The sequence below is a fragment of the Varanus komodoensis genome, unplaced genomic scaffold, assembly GCF_004798865.1.
Source record: "Varanus komodoensis strain SLA01 unplaced genomic scaffold, ASM479886v1 scaffold1, whole genome shotgun sequence".
NCBI classification, from domain to species: domain Eukaryota; kingdom Metazoa; phylum Chordata; class Lepidosauria; order Squamata; family Varanidae; genus Varanus; species Varanus komodoensis.
Window position 1 is genome coordinate 42,639,099 of NW_025335268.1, and position 24,445 is coordinate 42,663,543.

At 37.9% G+C, this 24,445-nt stretch overlaps 1 protein-coding gene across 1 annotated transcript in view; it reads right to left on the reverse strand.

Annotated features, from left to right (window-relative positions):
• The window catches only part of VTA1 (vesicle trafficking 1), a 29,289-nt gene extending 5,925 nt beyond the window's left edge, over positions 1–23,364 (reverse strand). The window contains exons 1-6 of the mRNA XM_044423503.1: positions 23,172–23,364; positions 15,094–15,188; positions 12,635–12,762; positions 12,261–12,336; positions 3,920–4,025; positions 2,057–2,212 (exon numbers count right to left, since the gene is read on the reverse strand). Coding sequence (XP_044279438.1) covers positions 2,057–2,212; positions 3,920–4,025; positions 12,261–12,336; positions 12,635–12,762; positions 15,094–15,188; positions 23,172–23,280 — 670 coding nt within the window. The 5' untranslated portion in view covers positions 23,281–23,364. The remainder of the gene's footprint in view (positions 1–2,056; positions 2,213–3,919; positions 4,026–12,260; positions 12,337–12,634; positions 12,763–15,093; positions 15,189–23,171) is intronic.
• Between the last annotated feature and the right edge of the window lie 1,081 nt (positions 23,365–24,445).

Here is a 24,445-nt window from a genome sequence, read left to right on the forward strand (position 1 = left end):
ACAAAGATCGCAGCTATCTACCCCCCCCCCACCCCAAGCACAAGTGCGGCCATCTCCCCACCCCCCCAGCACAACCAAGATCGCGCCTGTCATCCATGCACGTGCCTGTGATCCCTGCAGGCGCCCGTCATCCCGGCGCGCTGGGGGGTGGGGGGGGGGAGAGCCGGGCAGGATTGCGGGCACACTAGGGGAGGGAGAGATGGGCACAAACGGTGCGCTGGGGGTGGGGAGATGGCCTCGATCGCAGTTCCGTTCGTGCAGGAAAGGTGGGCCTGATCAGAGGCACGTTGCTGCAGGAAAGACAGGCGGAATCTCAGCCATCTCCCCCGCGGCTCTGCTTTGCTGATCCCGTCTTTCTTGCAGCTGCGCGCCTCTGATCATGAACGCCTTCCCTGCACAAAAGCAACTACGATCTGTGATCAGAGGTGCGCGGCTGCACGAATGACAAGCGGAATCTCGGCAATCTCCCCCGCGGCTCTGCTTTGCTGCCCCCCCCCCGGGGGGGGGAGATGGCTGCAATCTTGGTCACCTCCCAAAGTGGTGTTCGCGACCCAAGTAAAAATTTTTCAGTAATTTTTGTTCAGGACCCGATATGTTTGTGAGCCAAGGCGTTTGTGAGCCGAGGTACCACTGTATGCTGAAGCACGCTAAGTAAGTAGTGTGCCATTAAATGCGAACAGGAACAGTGTCTTTAACTTCTTGAGAATGTACCTTAACTGTAATGGAAGAAAATATATAAAGATTCAGAACAACTTTAGAGAACTTTAATACAATTAATTTAGTGAAGAATGTAGTATTTGTATAGTGTCCCTTATTCAATATTTGGTATCCAGCTACAAGACTTTCAAGCAATTTCAATATTGGTTTTACACAAATTTGCAAAGACTGATGTCACGATGAGACATAAAAACAAATAATTGTATATCACACTCTATGGAGGACAATATTAGAGTAATAAGAGCAAAGGAACATATGAGCAGCCTTCTTTTGCTCCAATTCTGACCATTTCACTGCACTGAAAGAAGACTAGATGGAAATAATTAGACTCTTTGCTTTGTTAGAGTCTATGTCAATATTTTAAATAGTAACAGTCACCACAAAAGATCTTCCAACCTACTTTTAAGGCTAATGGTGTGATCCTAAGAACATTTACTTGGAAGAAAATCCCACTGTTCAACAGTGCTTACTCCAAATGTGTGTACATAGAATTGCAGTGTGCTTATTTATGGGTGTTTCATATTTTCCATCTCTAAATTTGTTTAAACTTGTGAAAGCTATGTTATTTTATTTTTTCAGACTTACCAGAGTTTAATTTAACCTCACTTTTGGCTAGCATAAATCTTCCAATTACATTTTCTCCAAGAAAGCCTACATCTTTATTGCCAAATCTTTCTTTTCATATGTATAAAAGAAAATGAAAAATAGTACATTCAGGCCAAGACTCAAATAGTTACTTTACATATGCCTGAAGGCTTGGGCATGCCTAGTGGGATTTTTTACTTTTTCATCTTTAAATAAGAAAGCTTCATGTTCTATGAGAGACTACTCATGCTGCTTGGGAACTTCTAATTAAGAAATAATATATGTGGAGAAATATTTGCACAGAATTTTGGATCCAACCCATATGGTTCTAGTGATAGTACAGCACAGCAAACCTGCATTGTTAGCCTCTGACAGTGCTGGCACTTCTCCTTGGAAAGTTAAGTTTAAATTGGTGATAGTTTAAATGGTTTAAATTGGTGTTAAGAGGTTCTAAGGGGTTAACAGACAAGTGAGTAAATAATTATTGTATAGACAGATACTAACAGAAAGCTTAACTGAAGAGAATTTAAGGATAATGCCAACTCTGTAACACAATGATTACAAAGGTATGTACAGTGTAATGTCATCTATCTTGTACTATCATCTGATACTGAGAGCAGAATTCATTGGTAGCATATGAATTTCCATGAGTCTGAGCAAATGCTGCCAATGTTCTATTCAATCTTTAAATTATCGTACATTTGTAAATGAACCAAATGGAACATATGCTGATCACTTTATATAAATACCATACCTGTGCTATGGGGCACTTCAGCAGGAGTGTTAGCTGGGGCATGAGCACCAGGTGGGATATGGATGCCCGTATAATTGCTTGGAGGCAAAGCAGAAGATGATGGCTCTGACCCTTGGTTAGTTGCAGCAGGAGAACCAACTTCTTCATTTTCATAATCTTGTAAGTAGAGAACAGAGGCATGCTTATTTTTACTAAACTGCAGAGAAAAGTATTTCAGACTTTAAAGCATAAAATCACCTTCTGAAAATCAGTCTTTTCCAGCCAAATTTACTTCACAAAATCACTGTAAAGTTACATGAAAGAAGCATCCTGGCAAATTATTTGTGCAACTGCAAATACAAGGATGCAAGACAAATTTTTATGATAGACAACACCAAAGTACTGGGGACTAATAATCATGAGCTGCATCAAAAATGCTTTCTGACCTTTTACCATAAAAGGACAGTGCCAGTGCAGTTATAGTAACTGAAGATATACTTCAAGCAAACAAGATGTTATATTTGCAGAGCAGCTTCAGTAAACCATCAAAGTCTAAGGTTTGTTCTAACTGTGCCCTGGTTCTATCACTGGCAAAAACTGCTCTTTCCCTTGGACCCAACGGTTGTGCCATTCAGGGATAACTTTTTCACACTGCAGACACCCATGTAGTTCTCCATTATTGTTTCAATAGATTTCACAGAATAAAATGGCTATCATAGCTTTTAAAAAAAAAATCCAATATTTACAGTACATTTTTTCATGAAACCAGGGCGAACAGCACTTTTAAGAAACATGGTGTTTTCTCAAGTTATTCAAAGTTAGTTTCATTCTGTTTCAGTACTGACTTTTTCCATTTACAAGAGAAGGAAGAAAGTGAGCAAGCAGAAAGGAATGGGGGAAGCCTTTAGTACACTTAAAACAATGCTGCTTTTCTTTCCCAAACACACAAAGCAAGGATTATGAGAAAATCTTTGGGTATTTTAGAAGACAGATATATTTCCATATGAACTTTGGCACTGTAAGACCCTAAAAGTTGTGGGTTCTATGTTCTTAAGAGTTATATTGTATGCAACATTCTTTAGGAGGTATTTTACTAAATTTTATTCTATAGATAAACATAGCATACTATAGTAAAGTGCCAAAAAGAAATATACCCTGAAGCTACAGTTCATCTGTCTGATCCATTTCTCTAAATTCTACCACAAACATGGGGGCTTAAGGGTATAAATTAATATGCATGTGCACAAACAGGATCACATTTTTGAAGCTAATCAAAGAATTATATATGCTGACTCAAGGACTAGGTGAAAATGTATTCATTCCAGGAGCCAAACTGTTGTAAACATTTGAGAAGAAGAAAAGGTAGAAAAAATCCATTGGATGACAGACTTCTTGCTGAGGTCCACTGTTATTTCATCCAATGTAGTTTATTCTAAGAGAACAAAGTGCAGACTGAAGGGGAGAGTTAAAAATAAAAAGCAGAAGTCTTCTACAAAACTCGATTCACATTGGAAAGACAGTAATGTTGATGCCCTTTCAAAGAAACATGTGTCCATGATGTATTAAATTTAGTATATTAGATCTAGAGTGCTTGTGGAAGGAAGTGAGATTTAAAAGTCTTTTTCCAAAGGAAGAGGTGATTTTTGCTGATTTTCCCCTTCTCCCGCAGCCTGCAGAATACCACTTCTCATACTGCTCTAGCAGGTCACTTCTGGAGCAGCTTTTCATAGGATACAAGAGGAAAGGAAATCAGTGAAAATGCCTTTCTGTCCTCCTTTTAGCATGAGGTGTTCCATAAGTAGAATCCTGACGATGAGAACTCTAGATTTAGCTCAGTGAATTTAGTCTGTAAGCAATATCTGAAGTAATAAAAAGGTTACGCACATTCCCCTTCCATGCCAATAGGTCCAGGCTGTGGAGTCTCTCCATTCTTCAGACAATTATGAATATATGCTGCCTTCCATCTGGCATATTTTCTGTGCTGAACATTCTAGAAAATAAATGAATTAAAGTATTTAATTATAGTCCAAAATAAGTATTTATACTACTAACATCTTGGCTATACTCACCACAACACTTTTTGCTCGTTTATTTATTTAAAACTTTATACTCCGTCCATCAACAAAGAACAATCCGTATTTCTACAGACAAATTGTATTCTCTTTACAATATTTATATCCCAATTTCCCACTAAACAGTGCCAAAGGCACCCTGAAAAATTCCACACAAAAATGTAGCACAGCAAACATTAAAAAGTGACCAAAAAAGAACAAATACAAAGCAACAAATAGTTTGCAAAAATATCTATCCCTTTCTTACTTCTGAAGATAGAAATTGTTGTCCCATTTATTTTGTATGATACCTTAAGGCTGCATAAACATGGTGTGTGGTATGAAAATTAACTTACACATATTCTCAGAAATTTTGGAAATAAGTACACTGAAAAGAAAAATTTAAAAATCTATCATATGGAAAAGTAGAATTATTTCCCACATTAAATATGAATCAAATAAAAGTAGTTCCCTTAATTTCTGATTTTAACAGAATTTAATTTCAAGTAAGTGTTGGAATCAAGATGCCAAATGACCGGTATTCAGATAGAATGTTGTATCTGAAGGTAAGGATGAAATATACATTCAGTTTCACACTGATCTGCACATAATGACAACTCAGAGTATGGATTAAGTATAGGTTATCACTGAATCATAGGGTGTTGTCGAATTGTGTGTTGCCACTACATGCAGTGAGCGAGCTAGGGACTCATTCTTTGCTGACTTCCCAGGGCCTGTGTTACTGGATTCTGAAGGGAGGACACCGTGAAAGAGATGAAGGGAGGGTGGAATGGTCAAAGGGAGGTAGAAGCCTTTGAAGGCCCATCAGAATTGTTGCCCACTGATTCCCAGGCTAACCAGGAGAGCAGACATGTTTTAAATGAGACAGAAGAAGACTCAGGAGGGAGAGTTGTTGCTTTGCCCAGTCCCTGACTCTGTGATGAGGCACTAGGAGAGATAAGTTACCCACTTAGAGTGTTTGTGTAGGTCTCACTAACTAGTGCTCCTGTGCGAGAACTACCCTAAGGGTAGAGCCTGCAGCGTGAAAGGGGAAGATTGGGGGGAGATTTCCAGCTTGGGTTCAACATTCATTTACTCTTTATATGAGCAGAGGTTGTCATTGAGCTTGTTAGAAGGCTGCTAGAGTTGAGCTGCCCTGTTATCTGTGACGTGCCAATAAAGACCTGCATTGTAAAATGCCTGTCTGTCTGGTTTGCAGGAGTCTTGGCTGAGAAAGGAAGGTTTGGGCCAATGACAGGACCCTGTGCTATGGTTTAACCACTGACTGTTAACCATGAATAATCTAGAAAAAGAATCCATGCTCTGTCATTAAGTTGTGAGTTCTGTGTTGTTTCTGTTTAAGAACCCATAATTAAACCATAGTACAGGATTTGCATGTAATAATAATTCATGAGGCAACAACAATCTATGATTCAGCCCATGTGCAACCCATCACTGGCTATTGTTGTGTGTGAACCAGGTGATGGTTTTTAAGTTGGGATTGAAGAATTCTGGGGTGACAATATGTGAATCCAATTACACTAACAAACCATTGTTTGTTAATCACAAACTACCCAGAAAGAAAATGTATGATTAGTTGTTGGACCGTGTACATTGGTGGATTATAATGATTAAAAGTTACATATTCAAAATAGTGGCTGCATGCATTGTAGTTAATCAAGGGTTATTTGACCAACCATAACTCACTGGTCTTTTGGGTAGTTTAAACCAAGGATTGTCATTATGTGTGAATCCAGTGGTATGGGTTCTTTGTGGGCTGTTTTTCTAGGTTGCAGAGGTGGTCACACATGCTCCCTCACCCCACAACTCTACTTCCCAATTCTACAACCCCAGCATCTCTACCTTTGTGTTGCAAAGGGAGGGTATGGGCAAAGGAGCATGGTAGCAACCCAGAAGTTGAAAAAATAATTCCTGGGTAGGGCAGCATAACACCAGTTAAATCAGCCATGAATTAGCATTATGTGGAAACCAGGTCACCATTTTCAATAGACTTACTCTATGCAAGGCACAAGTGTCAATTAGTGAAGGTGCAGACGAAGAAATATGTGATGCCCAAAGATACAATGCATATCAGTTTGCATGTGTTAAAAACACAGCTGAATTACACTTTGTTCATAGCACATCATTAATATGTTGGAGAACAAATGAAAAACAATAGACTTCACAAAAATAAACTTATAAACTTATTTTGAAATAACATGTGAGGCAGTATCTTAGATTTTACTATGTATAACTTTTTGGATTTCATCTGCTTCTATTGTAGCTCAGAGAAATGTTCTTAGTGTTGTATCACTTATTTAGATTCAGCCAAATGGCTAATCTCCATTTCAGTGCTCTCAGTGGGATGTCAATGCAACTAACTTGTCCTGGATTGCACCCAAATTCTATTTCTCATCTAAGGAAACAGCAGCACCTGCTGTATTTATGAACACAATTTACAGGCAATAAAAAACCCAGACGTGACAAGTTGTAAAGCACTGATACCCAGCATATATTGGCAATAAATTTTGTTTTACAGACAATTACTTACCAGGAAAGCAGAACATTAAAAACACATTTTTATAAAACCAGGAAGCCTAAACTACTGCCTGGTAGCTTAATAACATATATATGCTGAAAAAAAATCCTGTTGCTAAGAAAGCTGTTAACCACACAAGGCTATTTTGCTGCTTTAGTCTAAAAAATGTTTAATAACTAACTGGGTATTAATCCCTGGATTTGAAGGCACCATATTTATGCTACTTTTGAAATAACTGAGATGGTGAATTAATTTTGATATAACTCTGAGATTTCAAAGTATAGAACCAGCTAGCTAATTTAGGTTTCTTTTCCAGCACTTTAGAACTGAAATGCACATCTAAAATTCAATAGCCACTGAACAAATTACATTTGCGAAGTTTCTCTTTCTTGTCCGTCTGTGCTCTGACATTTGTAGCAACTAACAATATAGACCCTTGACAGCTTTCCAAAATTTGTACTATTTAGAAGCTGGTTTTTCCTAGATGTTAACAGGAAAGCACCACAATAACAGAACCAGAATCCAGTTCTTAGAAATACTGGGTCATCTGTTCCTTGGAAAATTTGTGGTTGACGGGAAGAGGAGGCACAACGTTGAATCTCACAGTTCTAATTTCTCTGGGCACAGAAAGGCACTGGTTGAAAAGATTTGTATATCTATACATATTTTATAACTCAGCAAAATAAGCTATGAAGCATAAAACATAAATGATTGGAAAGATGTGAAGTAGCAGCATTCTAACACCATTCCTTTCTCTAGCAGGAAATTAATATCATGTAGTTATGCTCACCATTTCATTTTCTGGGTATGGGTTTTGCCATGATAGTTTAAATATATGTATTTCTGTGATGTTAAGTCATCTCAAAATGTCCTATTGGTTACCCTATAAATCCAAAATGTCCTATCCATGACAACCCTGCTCAGCTCTTGTAAATTCAAGACTGCAGCTTCCTTTATGGTGTCAATCCATCTCATATTTGATCTTCCTTTTTTTCCCTTCTGTTATATCTCCAGGGCATTTTGCCTTTTCAACTTGTGCCCAAGGTATGATAGCCCCACTTTTGTTCTATTTGCTTCTAGTAAAAGCTCTGACTTGATTTCATCCATTTGTTCTTCTTTCTGTCAGTCCAGAATATTTGCAAAGCTCTCCTCTAGCATGTTTTGAACGTGTTCAGCTCTCACATCCACACAGTATTTGGGAAAACAATAACGTGGATTATATTGGCCGTGGCCATGAAATGACCTTATATTTAATGCATTTTTCTAGTTCCTTCATTGTTGATATCCCAAGTCTCAGTCTTCTTTCTATGGGAAACCAGAGCAAAAGAGCATGAAACAAGGTACTTAGTGGTAATGAAAGAATGAAGAGATTCCCAGTCGATGCTATGGCAGTTGAAACTGAGAGAGTGGGTGGGAACTCCTCTCCTATATACATGGGAACCAGAAAGGGAAGAGCTCCTACCTAATCCAGGATGCTCACCTATTTAAGTTTTTTGTGGTCCAGGCCTTGTCCTGGTGCACAAGCCCGTATGTGTGATGTGCAGAGACCACAATGAAGAACCATTCTATGTCTCCATATTCTGCCCTGAATAGTAGCTTCTTGTTCATGATTCAGCTTACGCACTGGGGCCACAAAGTCCAGAGGCACACCCATTTCTTTCAGGCCCATCCATAGCTTCTTGCGATCCATGCAGTCAAAGGCTTTGGTGTAGTCTATTTTTTCAGAATTTTTTTAGTGTGCTTCTGTGATGTTTACTTTTGATATCCTCTCTAGTGCTGCTTCCTATTCAGAATCCAGCTTAAATGTCAGGCATTTTTCACTCCATGTAATTTTCTTGTCGCAAGATTTTGAGCATCACCTTGCTTGGCACAGGAAATTAGTGCAATGGTCCAAAGGTTGCTGCATTCTTTTGCATCTTTCTTGTGTTTGGAATGTATATGGTATGTTTCCAGGCTGCAGGTCACTGTTTTGTTTTCCATGTTTGTTGGAATATTCTTGTTGGGATTAGGATGGATGCAGTCTCTGAAGCTTAGAATAGTTCTATTGATATCCTATCTACCCTAGGTGCTTTATTCCTTAAAGTGTTTTTATAGCAGATATTGCAGGTTCTCTTTGAAGGAATCTGTGATCTTTTCATCTCTTCTATATATTCTTTCCACCTTTCTCTTTAATTTCTTCTGGTCAGATAGTATGTTTTCCTGTTGGTCTTTCAGCATTCCTAATCTAGGTCTGAATTTCCCTTTGATTTCGTGAATCTTCTGCAACAGGTCTCCCGTTTTTCCTCTTCTATTGTTCTATTTCTTTGCAGCACTGGTCATTGTAATAATTATTTTTGTCTCTACATGATAAACTGCTGAAAAACTGCACCTGAGATTCTGACCCTATTTCTGTCACCTTTTGCTTTTTGTATGGCCTTAGTAACTCTAAGTGTTTCTTCTGTTACCCATCTAGGATTCTTCTTTTTTCTTGCTGCAGGAATTGTCTTTTACCCAATAATGTCTCTGGTTTAGGTCCACAGTTCTTCTGGCTCATGGTCAATTTAGTTCAGAAATACAAATTATGACATTACTCAGGAATGTTCAAATTTTATTTTGAAACTATGGTTGTGCTAACAGGTTTTTTTGACTCTGCTTGACTCTGATTTTTGACAGTTAAGATTTCATGGTCACTACTGCAATCTATTCCTGGACAAGTTTTGGCAGCTAGAATACAGCTTCTCCATCTTCTTCTTCCAATTACATAATCTACTTGATTTTTGGTGCTGTCCATGTGTACAATTATCTTGTCAGTTGCTTGAAGGATTTATTTGCTATAAACAGACTGTTGGCTTCATAAAATTCTATGAGTTGTTCTCCTGCTTCATTTCTTATCCCTCGGCTAAATTCTCCCACAAGAATTTGATTATGTTTTGTTTCCCACTTTTGCATTCCAATCACTGAAAATGTGCTATTCAGTATTAGAGCTCTAGCCCCTTTTCATAAATCACAGCAAGTTCTATATCCTGCCTCTGGGATGAGCATTGCTTTAACTTAAGTTCCACTAATTTTATGGCATTCCAGAACACCCTTTGACTAGCTTGGACATTTATCTTCATGAAGTTTATGAATTTAGTTATTTCTGTACAAGGGTTTCAACATTTCTTGCATTCTTTTCCATCCAAGGCACTAATTTTGGTCATTTTGAATTATTTCTTCAATTTTATTTTCCAAAGGGAAGATGCCAGTAAATGGAACATCCTGTTTAGAATTTATCTGCTCCAGCACGTTCCAGACTAAACCTCCTGCATGACACGTGTAAGCAAAAGAACTTAACTTTCAAGTTGGAAAAGATTTTTATTGTAAAGAAGCTTTTATGATACTTTCCCTTTTCCTTTTCATTAGACTACTTAACTCTAATCCTGTTCAGCCAAAATAAAGAGTCTTCATTTAAATTAAAAGAAATGTGCCTTGCTTAAAATTATATTTACCCTAGTTATTTAAAAGTAGGGATGGTCACTTAATAAGAACAAGTTGCAGGTAGGCCGCCAAGCCCTCCTTTGCAATCACTGGGATCTTCCAGAAAAAGCACCATGCAGCTTAAAAAAGTTCTGTTAAGAACAGTTCATGAGGCATGTTCCAACACATTTGCCATTTTTAACATGAGCATATTAAATCTACCATGTTTTTCTTGGATCTTTGGGCCCTTTCAACACCTAAATTGCTACTTTGTACAAGATGGCTATAGCCTATCACATAATGTACCCAAGAAACCAAGACTTCACAAAGAACATATATTAGTCCCAACAAGTTTCTTAGAGTTGCTTTGAGCCTCAAATGGGATTTTCTGGAAAATAGTCCTGATGGCAGCCAACAGTTATGCAATGAGCCAATTTATTTCATAATTCTAAGTGTTACAAGCTTAACTTCTGTTTGTGTCTATGTCATGTTATTTTTTATTTTCATAATATGCACATTACATTTCTTCTCTGTGTATACTAGGAATAAAGGTTCACAGTTCTACTTTTTTCTGACAGCAACTAGTAATGTTTTATTTTTAACTGGAGAAGCAGAACTGGCTGTACAAAAATAGTAACTCACTCTCCTTTCCCAATAGCCTAATGACCACTTTTTCTCAGTGCAGACATTATGTGGAATGAGGCTGCAAGATCACATACTGTCTCTGTTCTGTTCCACTCTTCTAACATATAAATTTCTCCATCATCACATTCCTGGTTTGTTATAATATGCTTGCCTCACTAGTCTGAATTAGATGATAGAAAACTCATTCTATGGCTTAGTCCTGATCCCTAACCATGATTCTGTATTATATCTGCATCTTCCCCTTGCAGGAAAATGAGTAAGATGTATTGCTCTGTGGCTCAATGGCCTCAAGAGACCTATTCTACTTGCATTTCCAGTACAATTCTTCTTTGTATTACTTTTTACTGAAAAGGAAATTTCAACAGTTTACAGGTTTGTGCAGGTAAGTAAATACCAGTAAAATTATTAACCATTCTTCACATCAACTACTGTAACTGAATGAAATGAATCAAAATGACAATTTTAGTTGTTTAGTATTATCTAAAGACACAGCTGGTTTGCTTTTTTCAGTGCATATTAAGGAGCCATATACAATCGATCTAATGCCAAAATGAAAATTTTATACCAGTTTAAAACTTTTACAGAGTATAAGTTCTTTTGAAATGCTCAGAGCGCATACAAGACAAATATCACAGGCAGGTAACTATCTTAGGGTAAAATCCTACGCATGCTTAGACAGTCTGCCTAAACATGCATGGGGGTGTATCTTTAATAAGCAATTCAAAACTATACCATAAAAGGAAGATGATTTTTGGTGTCTTTCAAAAGCCAAAGTCAGTATGAATGGAGTTCTTGATTTAGTGAACAACAGTTACAGTTTGCATAAAACTCTGGATTCTGGATCCACCCACTCAATAACATTTCCTTAACATACACTGAAAATGCAAAATAACTGCATTACTATGGAATTGGAAGCAACTGAAATGGTCATCTTGGTTCATTTCATTCAGTGTCTTCACTGTATAAACTTCACCGCATTTTAAACATAAAATGCATCATTCCGAGAAGTCTGCATAATACAGGATTACTTTTCCCTTACCTCAAACCAACTGAATGAGCTGCTTTCACGGATATTAGCTTCTGCTGCCAATCAGAACTATTCAAAACTAACACATTTGTGTTCTATTCTGTGAAAAAAGTATTATCTCAGGATCCAAACAACTACACAAGAAGTTATGCTCAGCCAATGGGACTTCAGGGCTTCTGTTTCTCAAACAGAAGCTTCTTAGACATTAAGTAAAGTGCAGGTCCTCAGACAACTTTCAAAAGTTGTGTAATCAGATGGTCTGCTGTCAAAAATGTTACTGGCATGCTGAAAGCAGACCTGAAGTAGCGCTTGATCCTATCCTAGAAGAAGTTCTAATAGAGAAATGTTGTAATCCAGCTAAAATTGACTTGTGACCAAACCCAGTTGATATTAATAGAAAAAGTCACAGCTAACTAAAGTACCATTGTTTTTAATATTATTTAGTTAGAACTAGTACAATTAGGAATAAAAATCAATTTCTATGTTTCACATGATTAATGATATGCACTATTTAACTGGTTAACCTACCTCATCTGATAGTTCTCCAAACACAGTCAGGACATCTATTAGAAGACTTGCAGTATAAAAAGACTTTATCATATTTCTGGAAAGGGAAAAAATGCTTTCTTGAAATATTAACAAACAAAAACACATGCACCATCTGTAAATAATGGGATGTAAAAAAGGAGTTATTTTGTATCCATAAAATACATAAAGAAAATAAAAGCCCCAGAGACTTATGTCTCCTTACTGCACCCTTGTGGTTATAAATGTTCACTATATTAGCTTGCCAAAGTCATATTTCAGACCCTCTGCATCACGTGAGTGCATGAAGACAGGCTGAAAATCTCCCTTGCTTCAGTGAGTTGCAGCACATATTACATTCAAATTTTGCCACTTACTTGTGAAACTGCCCAGCTCGATCTTCGTTATCTGCATAAAGAAACATTTTCAGGGCATAATTCTCCACATGGGCACAGCCAACTATTTCCTGAGTAATAGCTTCGTTATCACCCAACTGCTTCTTCATCTGAAAATAAAAAAAATATGTATTTACTAGCCTATAGAAATTAAATTGCAACAACATATTCTAGATATCTGGCTCCCAAATATATAGCTTGAAGCTCCCTAGAGAGTCACAAGCACAGGACCTCCCAGATTCAAATCAGTTATTACCAGTCTTTAGATTGGGAGAATAAACTAATACTGACCAATACGCTCCTTTCTTTTCAGTACATTTTAGCCAGACTATTGTTTATATGCACCCTGTACTTCCCATACCATGTGAATGGAGGGTGTAAATAGAGCAATACTGTGAAAATCTGCTTAATTGGGACTTCTCACTACTGACAATTAAGGCAAACTAAAAATTCCATTTGGCTATTTTCAGTATGCAAACAATTCTGTCTGGGACAAATCTACATATCACATTTGATATGCCTGGACATAACTGTTGAGGGACCATACAAGAACACCCCAGTCCTGGGCACAACACTCAGCATTTCTCAGCAGAAACGATGTAGTAGGTCTAACATGCACTCATTCCAAATTTCTTCTGGGAGAAGTTTCCTGACCATTTAACAAACATGCATATAAGTTTCTACAATACTCCTGCTGAAATAAATAAAAGGTACTGCTGGAGATCATGTTTGATCAGCAACTGTACATGCTGGTTAAAGTTCGGAAAGGAGCACATGCAACATAGCAGGCAATGTTTTTGAAGGACTGGTACCGTATCACAACAAAGTTCTATTCATCAACATTTACTCTGTTTCTTTAAAAAAAAACTTTAAAAAAATTCTTCATTCCATAATAATGAGTACTAGGAGCTTTCCTTTAAAAATGAGGCAAAAATAATCAGAATTGTCAAACATTTATAGTACACTGCCAGAATTGTAGCTCAATCACCACTGTTCAGATTTCTAATAGCTTTATGACACTTTGTCTTCTTTTCCCACCCTAAAGAAAACTTTGTATAAAAATTCAACACCATCTAATTCATGACACGTTTCACGGCGAGTGCAGCTCAAAAGGACCATATAGTTTCCTCCTGCGAAGCAGCTTGCAGCGTGTTATATAAATAAAGAACTAATGAAATGAGAGTCCCTGCTGCAACCTAAGTGCTCCAATGACCTGAAGATTTACCGGAATGCTTAGTCAAGCAGTGTATTGCAATTCAAAGACCTCTTTTCAAAGATGCTACAGAGTAAAAGGAGCCTCAGGTTTCCTAATAAAATCAGCAAAGTAAATAATGCTGTTACAGTTACAACAGGTGAATTTAGGCACCTGAATAGACTTACTGTTAACATTTAGGGAAACCTTGGTTATCCATACAAAACAAGACCAAGGATATTAGACTACCTTTGTATTTCCTATGTTGCCAAATGATTGAAAATAAAACATGGGGATGAGTCTATTTTCTGAGGAGTATGCTAAACAAAATTTAGAGTTCAGACATCTACAACACTGATGAAAGTTGCAGCCCACAGAAGCTCAGTTTAGATAACTTTCCTGTCTTCAAAATTATGGATCACAAATTTATCTTGCTTTCTATTTCTTTCTCTTTCTTGTTGTATAATAATTCTCTCCTCCATTTCTGATTTTCCTCTAACAATAGCTTCTTGTGAAGTCTAAAAATAGACAAAGAATAGTTACAACCAAACCATAAACCATAATTTGAATTAGATGTTCAAAGCATAGTTTGCATGTTTGAACTGATCGTGGTTGGTCTAATTTAGAAATCATGATTAAAGGCAGAAATGGAGAAAAGATGAAGAGGAAACAGACAAGCCTGCATCATAACTATATAGTTATGCTTAAGTAACTTCTACTGATTTAAATATAACTTTCTTCCAGGTAAAGATTCAGTACCAAGCCTTGCAACAGTAATTTGAAGGATAATCTGAGCCAGAATGTAGTAAAACAGGAGCTATTTGAAGTTCCTAACAATCAAATTCAGTGCCTTGCAGAAGTATTGACCCCCCCCTTTGATTTGTTTCTCTTTATGTTACAACCTGTAACTGATAGGATTTAATTTGCATCATTACCACAATTTACGCAAGAAACTCAACACTGTGAAGGTGCAAAATAATTTTATTGTGGCACAAAAGTAAACAAAAACAAACTGCCACTTGTTGCATGTTCACACTTCTGACACATGGCAATCCACACTCAGCTTTTACTTTATCTACCTGAAGTTACATCTCATCAAGGAAAAGCATAAGGAGGGAAGTGGCTCTTTGTAGCAAGCATATAACAATTCCATCCCTACTTAGAGACAGATACACATCTATTCCCTTCACATTCAACAGTGAAGGAAATAGTTATAAACAGTTAACACTACAGAAACAGATATACATACAGCTTCAAGTTGATCCATGAGCTTGCATAAAAATTTGCGACACTCTGGGTTTTTACTGTCAATCTTCATACCTGTCTGCATAGCATACAAACGACCTGTAAAAGAGAACAGCTAAATAAAAGTCACTGTTAGAACACCAAATATCTCCTATTGCTTCACTAGAATCTTTTAAAAATTGAGATTCAAATTGTTATATGTTTGAACAACTGCATATAACAAGATGGCCCTGGATTTAAAGAATTGTGCAACTAATTCTGCATGCCCAAGGTTCTGTGTTTTTCCTCCCATTTGTCATGCTATATGGGAAGCTCTGAAACTGGACCTTCTAAAGCAGTTTGTGGCAGTCTGATCAAAGGAACACATAAAACATCACAGTGGGAATGTTCAAGCTTTAGGCTAAGCTTAACAACATTCTTTAAAATTTTGCCATGTCCCACAGTATCTGCTTGAGAGTTCAGATACTGACGTAAAATACCACATACAAGCAAGGAACAGCTGCCTGTAACTTGACATGTCCAGCATTAACAGTGTACTTCTTATGCTGCACCTAGCATATCCCATGCTGGACCCTAAAGGAGTTCTTGGCTTTATATAATGAGCTACAATGAAGTTTGTCAACGCAGGTTTTTCAACTGTTTCATCTGTCCATGTTCTAATTTTGTTAGAGATGCAAGCATATGCTCAAAAAGACTTATGCCAAAAAGCAAGCAATATATGCCATAATTTAAAAGGGGACAGATTAGAAGTCTTAACTAGCATGTCCTGCATCAGTGATTAACCTCTAAATATTGGCATTTTAAAACAAACTGTTATACAACAACAAGAACTGTCAAACTATTCTACTCAGAATCATAGGAAACTATTTTATATTGAATTAGGTTATTGATCTTGAAGCTCACTATTATCTACACTGGCTGGCAGGTGTTCATATTTTCAGGAAGAATTCTTTCCTATTCTTACTTGGAGATGCCAGGAATTGAACTTGTGATATCCTGACAACAAACATGTGCTTACCACTGAGCTCCAATCGCTGCCAAGCTATTTTAATGAATCTGTGAATGTTTCATGTATCTCCTATGTTACCCTAGATCCTTGTAGATCTTCTTGTTATCCTATGTTACTCTAGAACATTCCAAATGTTTCATTTAGGGAATAGCTTGGAACAAGTACTATGACATTTGTGATGGTACTGCATAATCCTGGTATGATGTTGTAAGATTGATTTTTAAGAATGTAATGAATTATGCATGTCTTATTCTTATGAATTGCTTTACCAGTTTGCTGATACTGCCTACATGTCGAAAGCAGTTCCAATTGCTACTGAGCATATTACATGATGATATGCTGAAAGCAAATCTGAGAAAAATCTTCAACCATTTTAATAGATTTCATTGACAACTTCTGAGACAGTTTAGTTCCGAAACAGCCAAAAGCTGATTGACAACATAACTGTGACAAGTGGAGAATTAAAAAGTACATACATAAATGTTATGACCAAGTGAAGGTGTAAACTGTGCTTTATTTATGTTCTCAAGGGTCAGAAACTCATCTATAGTTTTTCCTAGAACAACTTATAGTTCTGCCAGAGAAGGTAGGATGCATTAAACATTTTTACAATCAATCTGCCTTATAACTTTAACCTTACTGAGGTCTTCAAGTTACCCATACTGCATTAACATTTACAGTAAACTGCATGTTGCTATTGCCAAAAATGACAGGCCCAAGATTCTTCTGACCATCCCGCTCCATAATACCTTCTATAAGTTAGCTAGTGCCCTCACTTTGCTGTACTGACTGTTAACCCATTCACACTATAAGAGTTAGGAAATTCCAGGATACATAGTGGGCTGCCCAACTAGGCAGAATCTAAAGCACCACTTGAAGTTGCCTGTAAAAAAAAGAAAAAATCAGGTGTGATATGTTGATCAAAAGATAAAAATAAGTCCCCTTTTCCATGTATGCACAGAAGTGCTTTGTGGGTGTGCTGGGCTTTTCTGAATGCTGCCCTAGTTTTCTTTATGTACTAGCCAAGCACTAAGTTGCCCTTTGATCTCACTGGGTTTAAAGAGGGAGCAGATGGTATTTTTCTTCCATTTATAGCACTCCTACATTTTTGTATTGCTGCATCTACCTCCTTTATCATCATAAAAAAAATCAGCCAAGACAGAAAAAGTTCAAAATGCCTTGGATTTGTACTGCTAGGAGTTCTCTGAAGCACTCAGAGATGTAAAGTGGCAGAACTCAGAAACCAATCAAACCATGCTTTTATTGGTGTTGCAAAGATATGAGTAAAGCTAGTTTTTACTTTATATACCATCATTCTATGGCAATAGATGCAAGGCTGACAACTTCTGCACTGGTCCCAATTAATTACTCTGTCCCTCAACAGCAAGGAATGTTTGAAACTGTGTCAAATGACTTGCATATGCACTCTGAGAACTATGAACTCCAGTGGAACATGCTGTTCTTTGAAGACAACAGCTGGTTTTACAACACAATTAATTGAAAAAACAAGTTATACATGCTACTATCAACAAAGTTTACAAGTCTGAAATGTATTTGGTAAAGCTAACAGGACCCTTCTAAAAGCAATAGCAATTGCTACATTTTAATCCTGGCTTCATATTATCATTTCTACTCTCCTTGTTCACTCAGATTTTTATTTAAAATTTATTTTAATATTTTATTTAATCTCATCCATGTATTTCCTGAATAATGGTGAAAAAGCTGACTACTAAACCATGTTATTGTCTGCAATATAGGGTACTTTTTTCACTACTTAATTTTTCTGTGGAAAAAAAAAACATTTTTTCAGGCAATTATCCCTAGCAAGTATGTGAAACAGTACATATATGCCATGGGAATACATCTATGGTGCAATGTGAAGTGGAATGAATAAGTACAGCAGAACTGAAGGCTTCCCAACTGTTGAAGTGAACTGAACTTTATGGATAAGCATGTGTCAGCAGATTATGGAGAGTTCTTTGGATTGTTAGAATTAATTTGTAAAGCCATCTCCAAGCTAGTACCTTCTATGTGTGCCAGGCTGCAACTCTCAGCATCTACAGCAAGCCATCTAACCCCTGCCAACCCAATTACGGAATGATCTCACTGGCAAGGCCTGCCTGGCCCTAACATTGTTATCTTTTTGGTGCCCGGTTAACACTGTATTCTCCCAGGCATTTTGCAGCAGATCATGAAGTTTTAATCAGGTCTTGATTTTTTCTTGTTGGCTGCTTAATACTGTTTTTAGATATAACATAAGCATACAAGACAGAAACACACACGCTTTTAAATTTTACTATTTAAGATTTTAACCTGTGCGAACTGTCCAGACAGCTTTGGTTATTGGGTGGTATAGAAACATAAACAATGAAAACATGGGAGAATCAGGTAAATAAGTTTATTGTTGTAACCACAGGCCATAACATAAAAGTACCATAAAATGGTAATAATAAAACAATGGACTAGTAAAATTATAAGTTAAAGTAATAAAATATTATAAATAAAAAGTTACAACAAAATAAAGCCAAAGCACACTGAGATTTTAAGAATTTCTTTCTAAGTTTAAATGACAGCAGAACAAAAATGGCAACTTGATTGCTAACAGTTGGAAACATATCTGTAAGAAGATAGATAAGTTTCTCAAGGTCAGATCACTTAAGTACTTCTACCTTTAGTAATTTGGTCCTGAACTCCTTGTAAATGGGGCAGTGGAGGACATAGTAGATTATGTCCTCCACTTGACCAACACCACAAGGTCGGAGAAATTGTTCCAACAGGGAGCTTACAAAATCAACCTTCAAGATATGCAGAAGCCATTGTCTGCAGGTGAAGAGATGTTAAAGCCTTTTTCAGTGGAGCACTGGTTATGTTAACCAGATACTGGGAAAGACTTCTATGTGCTTTATACTGATGAAAATTTCACCAGGGTGAAAATTTGGATTACTGAACTACAGTGGCATCTTTATTAGCATCCTTTTCAAAAAGCGAATCTCTAATATTTTCTCTATCCCAGGATCTGAGTTCATGGATGGTAGGGAATACATTTGTAGAATGGGGTACAGGAGTTCAGTCCATTGAGTCCTATCTGTGTAATGGAGAAAACATAGTTTGGCAAGATGGGATTCTTGAAGGCTTCCTAGTTCTTATAATACTCCAGCAATGCAAAGTGTATCCTAACAGCAATGGAAGGTAACACTACTTCCATCCTTAAACAGGCAGTGGGAGTGGCCTGGAGGAGGCAAGATCTTGTTTATGAAGTTATGTTGGATTACTTCAAGTTGGACAATGACCTTTTCATCCCACCCCCAAATCTCAGCTCCATACAACATCTGGGCTATCACCTTGCCCTGGAATATTTTAAGTTCAGGGGCAACCAGTTGCCCTCCTTTAAAATAAAAGAATGCCAAGACAGAACCTACTGTATGCTGGGCAGTTGTCAAAACAGTAAATAGGTGTGCTTTCCAGGAAAGGTACTTGTGAAAAATAATACCCAAGTACTAAAAGAGGGACATTGCTCTATTTGCTGGGCATTAATTGTTCATCTGTGAATGGTATTACTTTTGCCGAAAACAACAATCTTTGTTTTACTATCATCAATCTTTAATGTTTCCCTTTCGCAGTAAACAACTAATCTGACATTTTGGAGCGTGTTTGTTCATAGAGTCACCTTAAGTCAGAAATGATCAGGCAGCATGTAACAATAATATATTCACTATGCTTTCCTTGTTTACTTTTAAAGCGAGTATCTTCAAAATATCTCCATTCTGGTTTTTACTTATGACTGGCAGCCATATTTTGAAGTAGTGCAGTTCTATACACACACCTACTCAACAAAATAAGTTTTTTTAAACATAATGCAGCTTTCTCCCAGATAGGGTCAGCTTAAGTATGAGAATATTGGAAGCTGCAAAATGAAGTATTTTATTTTTGCTTTTTTCCAATTTTGCCTCTTTCTGCTTTGCACAGTCTTGGTCCAGCTTTACCCTCACATAGAGGGGGAGGGGAATAACAATAATGCAGGGAAATAGAAGTGCTCATGAGATCACCGAAAGATTCAAGATTTGTTCAGCAGGTTATAATGTTTATATTTACCAAGTATTCTTACGTTTCATAAAGTAATAACATTCGTATTTGAAAAATGACAGGATTCATTTCTGCAAAGAAAACTTCCTATTTAACTCAATGTATTTAGTAAGGGCATTGATTACATTTAGAGATTGATCCAGTTGTACTTAATGACTACACAGAGGGTCTTTTTAAAACTCTGAGCTACTGCTAACAAGCCAGCATGTAGTGCATATGTCTTCATTGTGTCTGCTTATCTCTTCCTGGCAGTGGATAAACAAGCCAGGGTCTTTCCATCCTTTGCCTGGTTGGTTACATCTGAAGCCAGAACCGTGGCTTGTCCTTAGCCTACCAAAACAGTGTTATAACTGAAAATTAAATCCTGACTTATAAGCAAGTAACTTTTGCTGGCTTATTCATAAGGATACTTGTTTTCTTACAGTGCTGAATTTAATTTTAGGAACGTTAAATGAATGAAAGTTCTATTTCATTCACTGTACTACTTCATTAATTTATTTTAAAGTATAAATGTATTGTTTTGTTAAAAACAAATGCACTTATTGTTAAACAAGTATCCGCTAAATCTAAGCATGTTTTAGTTATTTTTAGCTCAGATAAATAAATGTAAGTTTAAAATAGAAACAATGAACTAAAAAACAATGGGCATTTTTAGTATCTGGACTCAGAAGCTGTATGGAGACCCATTACTAGCAAGACGCACCTAAAAACCCCACCTATTTTTAAAGGAAATATCTTTTAAAGGGCTAAGTTCTAAAGACCACGACTATCACTTCATCATGTTGAAGGCAGACTTTGGACAGCAATCCTCTGAAGCTAAACAGATCAGTCATCCCCAACCTGGTGCCCTCCTAAGATCTTGGACTAAAACTCTCAGGATTCTTGACCATTGACCTTACTGGCCAGGGCTGACAAAAGCTGAATTCCCAAACCTCTTGCAGGCATCAAGTATAGGAAGCCTGAGGAGAGTTCTGAAAAGTATGGAAAAAGGCAAAAAGTTGTATGGGAAAAGGCAAAAAGTTAAAGATTCCAGAGGGCATGCCTACCTGCTTAGTAGCTCTGTGAATTCTGCCTAGTGTGACTAAGGAAACATAATGTGTTAAACTTTATGGTTTAAATTCAGAGAAGTGCTAGCTGAAGAATCTGGACAGCAACTGGATGTGTTGGGACTGCCTTATCCCTACTTTCTCTCACCAAGCCCCTTCAAGGTGAGGACCCCTTTCTGAAAGATATGAGTTAAGAGGCTTTGGCACCTTCGCTGAATGAAGTACCATAAAGAAGAGAAGGTTTTTGTAGAGCATAGTGAACTGTGTAGACCAGGCAATCACCTTACATTAACCCACTTCAGCTAGGCCTTCTCTGGATATAAGCCATCAACAATTGTTACTATTACAACTGACCTCTTCATAGAATCATAGGATAGCAGAGTTGGAAGAAGCCAAGAGGGCCATTGGGTCCAACCCCCTGCTCAGTGCAGAACTCCAAGTTAAACCATCTCTACCATTCATCATCATACAGACTATAGCAGCAACCTTAAGTACACTTTAGTAGCAATGGGACTTCTTTTTGAGTGTACATAAACATTTGCAAGTGTCATATAAAACTATGCAAGCTTATTTTATTCAACTTCTTTCCATTAAGCATTAATAATTATGTCCCAATAATTATTGGACATGATATATCAAATTATATTCAATATTAATTATTAATGCCAATACTGATACTTATTAGTGTTAATAATTATTGTATATATTAACAATATATTCTTAAAATAGTATCATAACACAAATGGATTTCCCTAGGGCCGAAAAGACCCATAGCTTCACTTTTCTAAACTTTCACACTGAATTTTAGGGACTTTCGTAAATGGAATGACTGCATGACCCAATGGAAGCTCCTCAACTCTTCCATGTGCTAAATTGTTTGTTGTGTGTTTTCAAACACCTCTCTATTTACTTGATAAAGAAAACTGAGAAGTCTAAGATTAATGTCTGACAGAGTCCCAGACCAAAAACCTAAAAATACTCTGTGCTGTGAAATATTTGAAAGCTTTTTTCTAGCATTAAATCTTATCCACCACTTGAGTAATAAGTGGGCCAAATGCAATGACAATCCTTTCCTACTGATTAAGTTCTAGAAAATAAAATTCTGGAATAGAAAATTGCCTGGGTTTTGGGCATCATTGTTTTGGACCATTTGGACATCTGATTTTGAACAAAAAAGTAATAGTCACGTTTTAATTTAACACACAACCCTCCAGCTTCTGCTACAGCTGACCTACAAATAGGAGGATGGTGGAAGGAAATAAATAAAATTATTAGTGAATGCAGACTAAAGTGAACTGTCAAATGGATGGAAGCAGGGTTGCACACAGTACTGAGGAAAGTAGGAATGCATGCAATAGGGAAAAGTGGAATACAGAAAAAAGATGACCCTGGAGTAGGCAACCCTGTATAAACAGTCTGAGCGTTTAACACATAATGCACGGGAGAACATTCTGCTTTTTACTTAACAGCCAAACCTGGTGAGACCTCAAGCTGACAAAGGTGTACTATAAAGCATACACAACCTACATTTTGCATTCAAATGGAACATGCTCTGAACGCCAGTGCACACGAACGGGGCCAGTACTGTTCACCTTCATGTTGCAGCTGGCACATGGCCACTTACTGAGTAGGGAGTCATTTGCTGAGCTGGGGGATCTGCAGCTGCATTTGAAAGAGGTATCTTGCCCCAGGACTAACACTGCACTAAGTTTCCCCACGGCTCAATCCTGACCAGGAATTGCGGCGAGATACGCACTGAGTGGGAAGAAGGCGGGGGGGGGGGGCGTTGTGGAGAGCATGTTGGGGGAGTTAAATCCCCTTAAGCGCCTTCCAGTTCCTCGTTCTAACGAAGCACAGTAGTGGAGGGGAAGGGGAGAGAGGAGGGGGGATGCTGAGAAATGCTACGTAGGCGGGGCCCGCAGGCCGTTAACGCCTCTCACTTACAATAATAAGCCACCACAGGCTCCCTCTTCTCGAGCTCCTGCGCGGTTCTCAGGAAATGCTGAATGGGCTTGAACTGAGCGGGCAACGGCGGAAAGCCCGAGGCCGCCATAGCGTTACAGGCTGAATTCAAAACAGGTAACCAGACAGTAAAACCACCACCGCCCACCGAGCAATCTTTTAAGCCAGGTAGTTCCGCTTCCGGAACGGTGACACCGGGGCACACGCGGCCCACCATGTGCGCATGCGCCTGGGGCGTGGTTCACGCAAGATCCGCGGCTCCCTGGCAGCGACACCTTGCGAGGGGAAGGCAGAAGGGTAAGTAAAGGGGATGCGGCCTCAATGGCTTTTCAGGAAAATTTCCGGGATTTGTTTGAAGTGAGACCACTTGCGGATAAGAGTTCTGCGGGGACGTGGGAAAAGATGTGAAAACCTAATGAAGCAGGAAAGCTTAGAAAATATCAAGACTCCGTTCGTTACAGTATTTGAAATCTTCATGTTTTAATCGGAAAAGTTCATCAGAAGCGGGTTGGGGTGGAGAAGAGGTTGTTGTTGTTGTTATTTTACTCTCCTTTTGGTCTGGCATATTCGAGTGCTCTAAAAAGCCTGGTGACCCAGAGAAATAATTACAGTGGCTAGAAATACCACGATGAACACTCGTTGTATTCCTAGTAGATTTTAAAGACATAGCAGTGTACTTTGTAGGCTTCTTTTTGTTTCATGACTTTGCCAGCATTACAATTTATTTAATTTGGAAAAAGAGAGGCATGTACAAAAGCAAGCTATATATAGCTAAAATATTTGTGGCAAACCTCCTGTGCCTTTTCATGTCTTGAGAGCCAGTATGGTGAGGTGGTGATCGTGGAGGACTGCCACCCAGGAGATCCACGTTCTAGTGCTCATTCGGCCATGAAGCCCCCTGAATGTCCTTGAGCCAGTCACAGACTCTCACAGAATTGTTTTTATGAGGTTAAAATGCAGCTATGTAAGCCACCTTGGGATCTTCACACGAAGAAAAAAAGTGGAATATAAATGCACAAGAACCAGAATTTAAGCGGGATGCATGTATTGAAAATGTGCCTGCAATGCCAGTTTCTGCCAAAGGCATGTGTGGTTTTCCCGGATGAAACCCAACAGTGTGTCTGTAATGGCTAAAGATATTCCAGTACATGTTCAGTGAACATTTACACTTCTGTCAGAACTGCTTGCTTATGCTGGTGGCTCATATCTTTGGGCCAGATGGCTGTTGTGCTAACTCTACATGTCATGGAGCATTG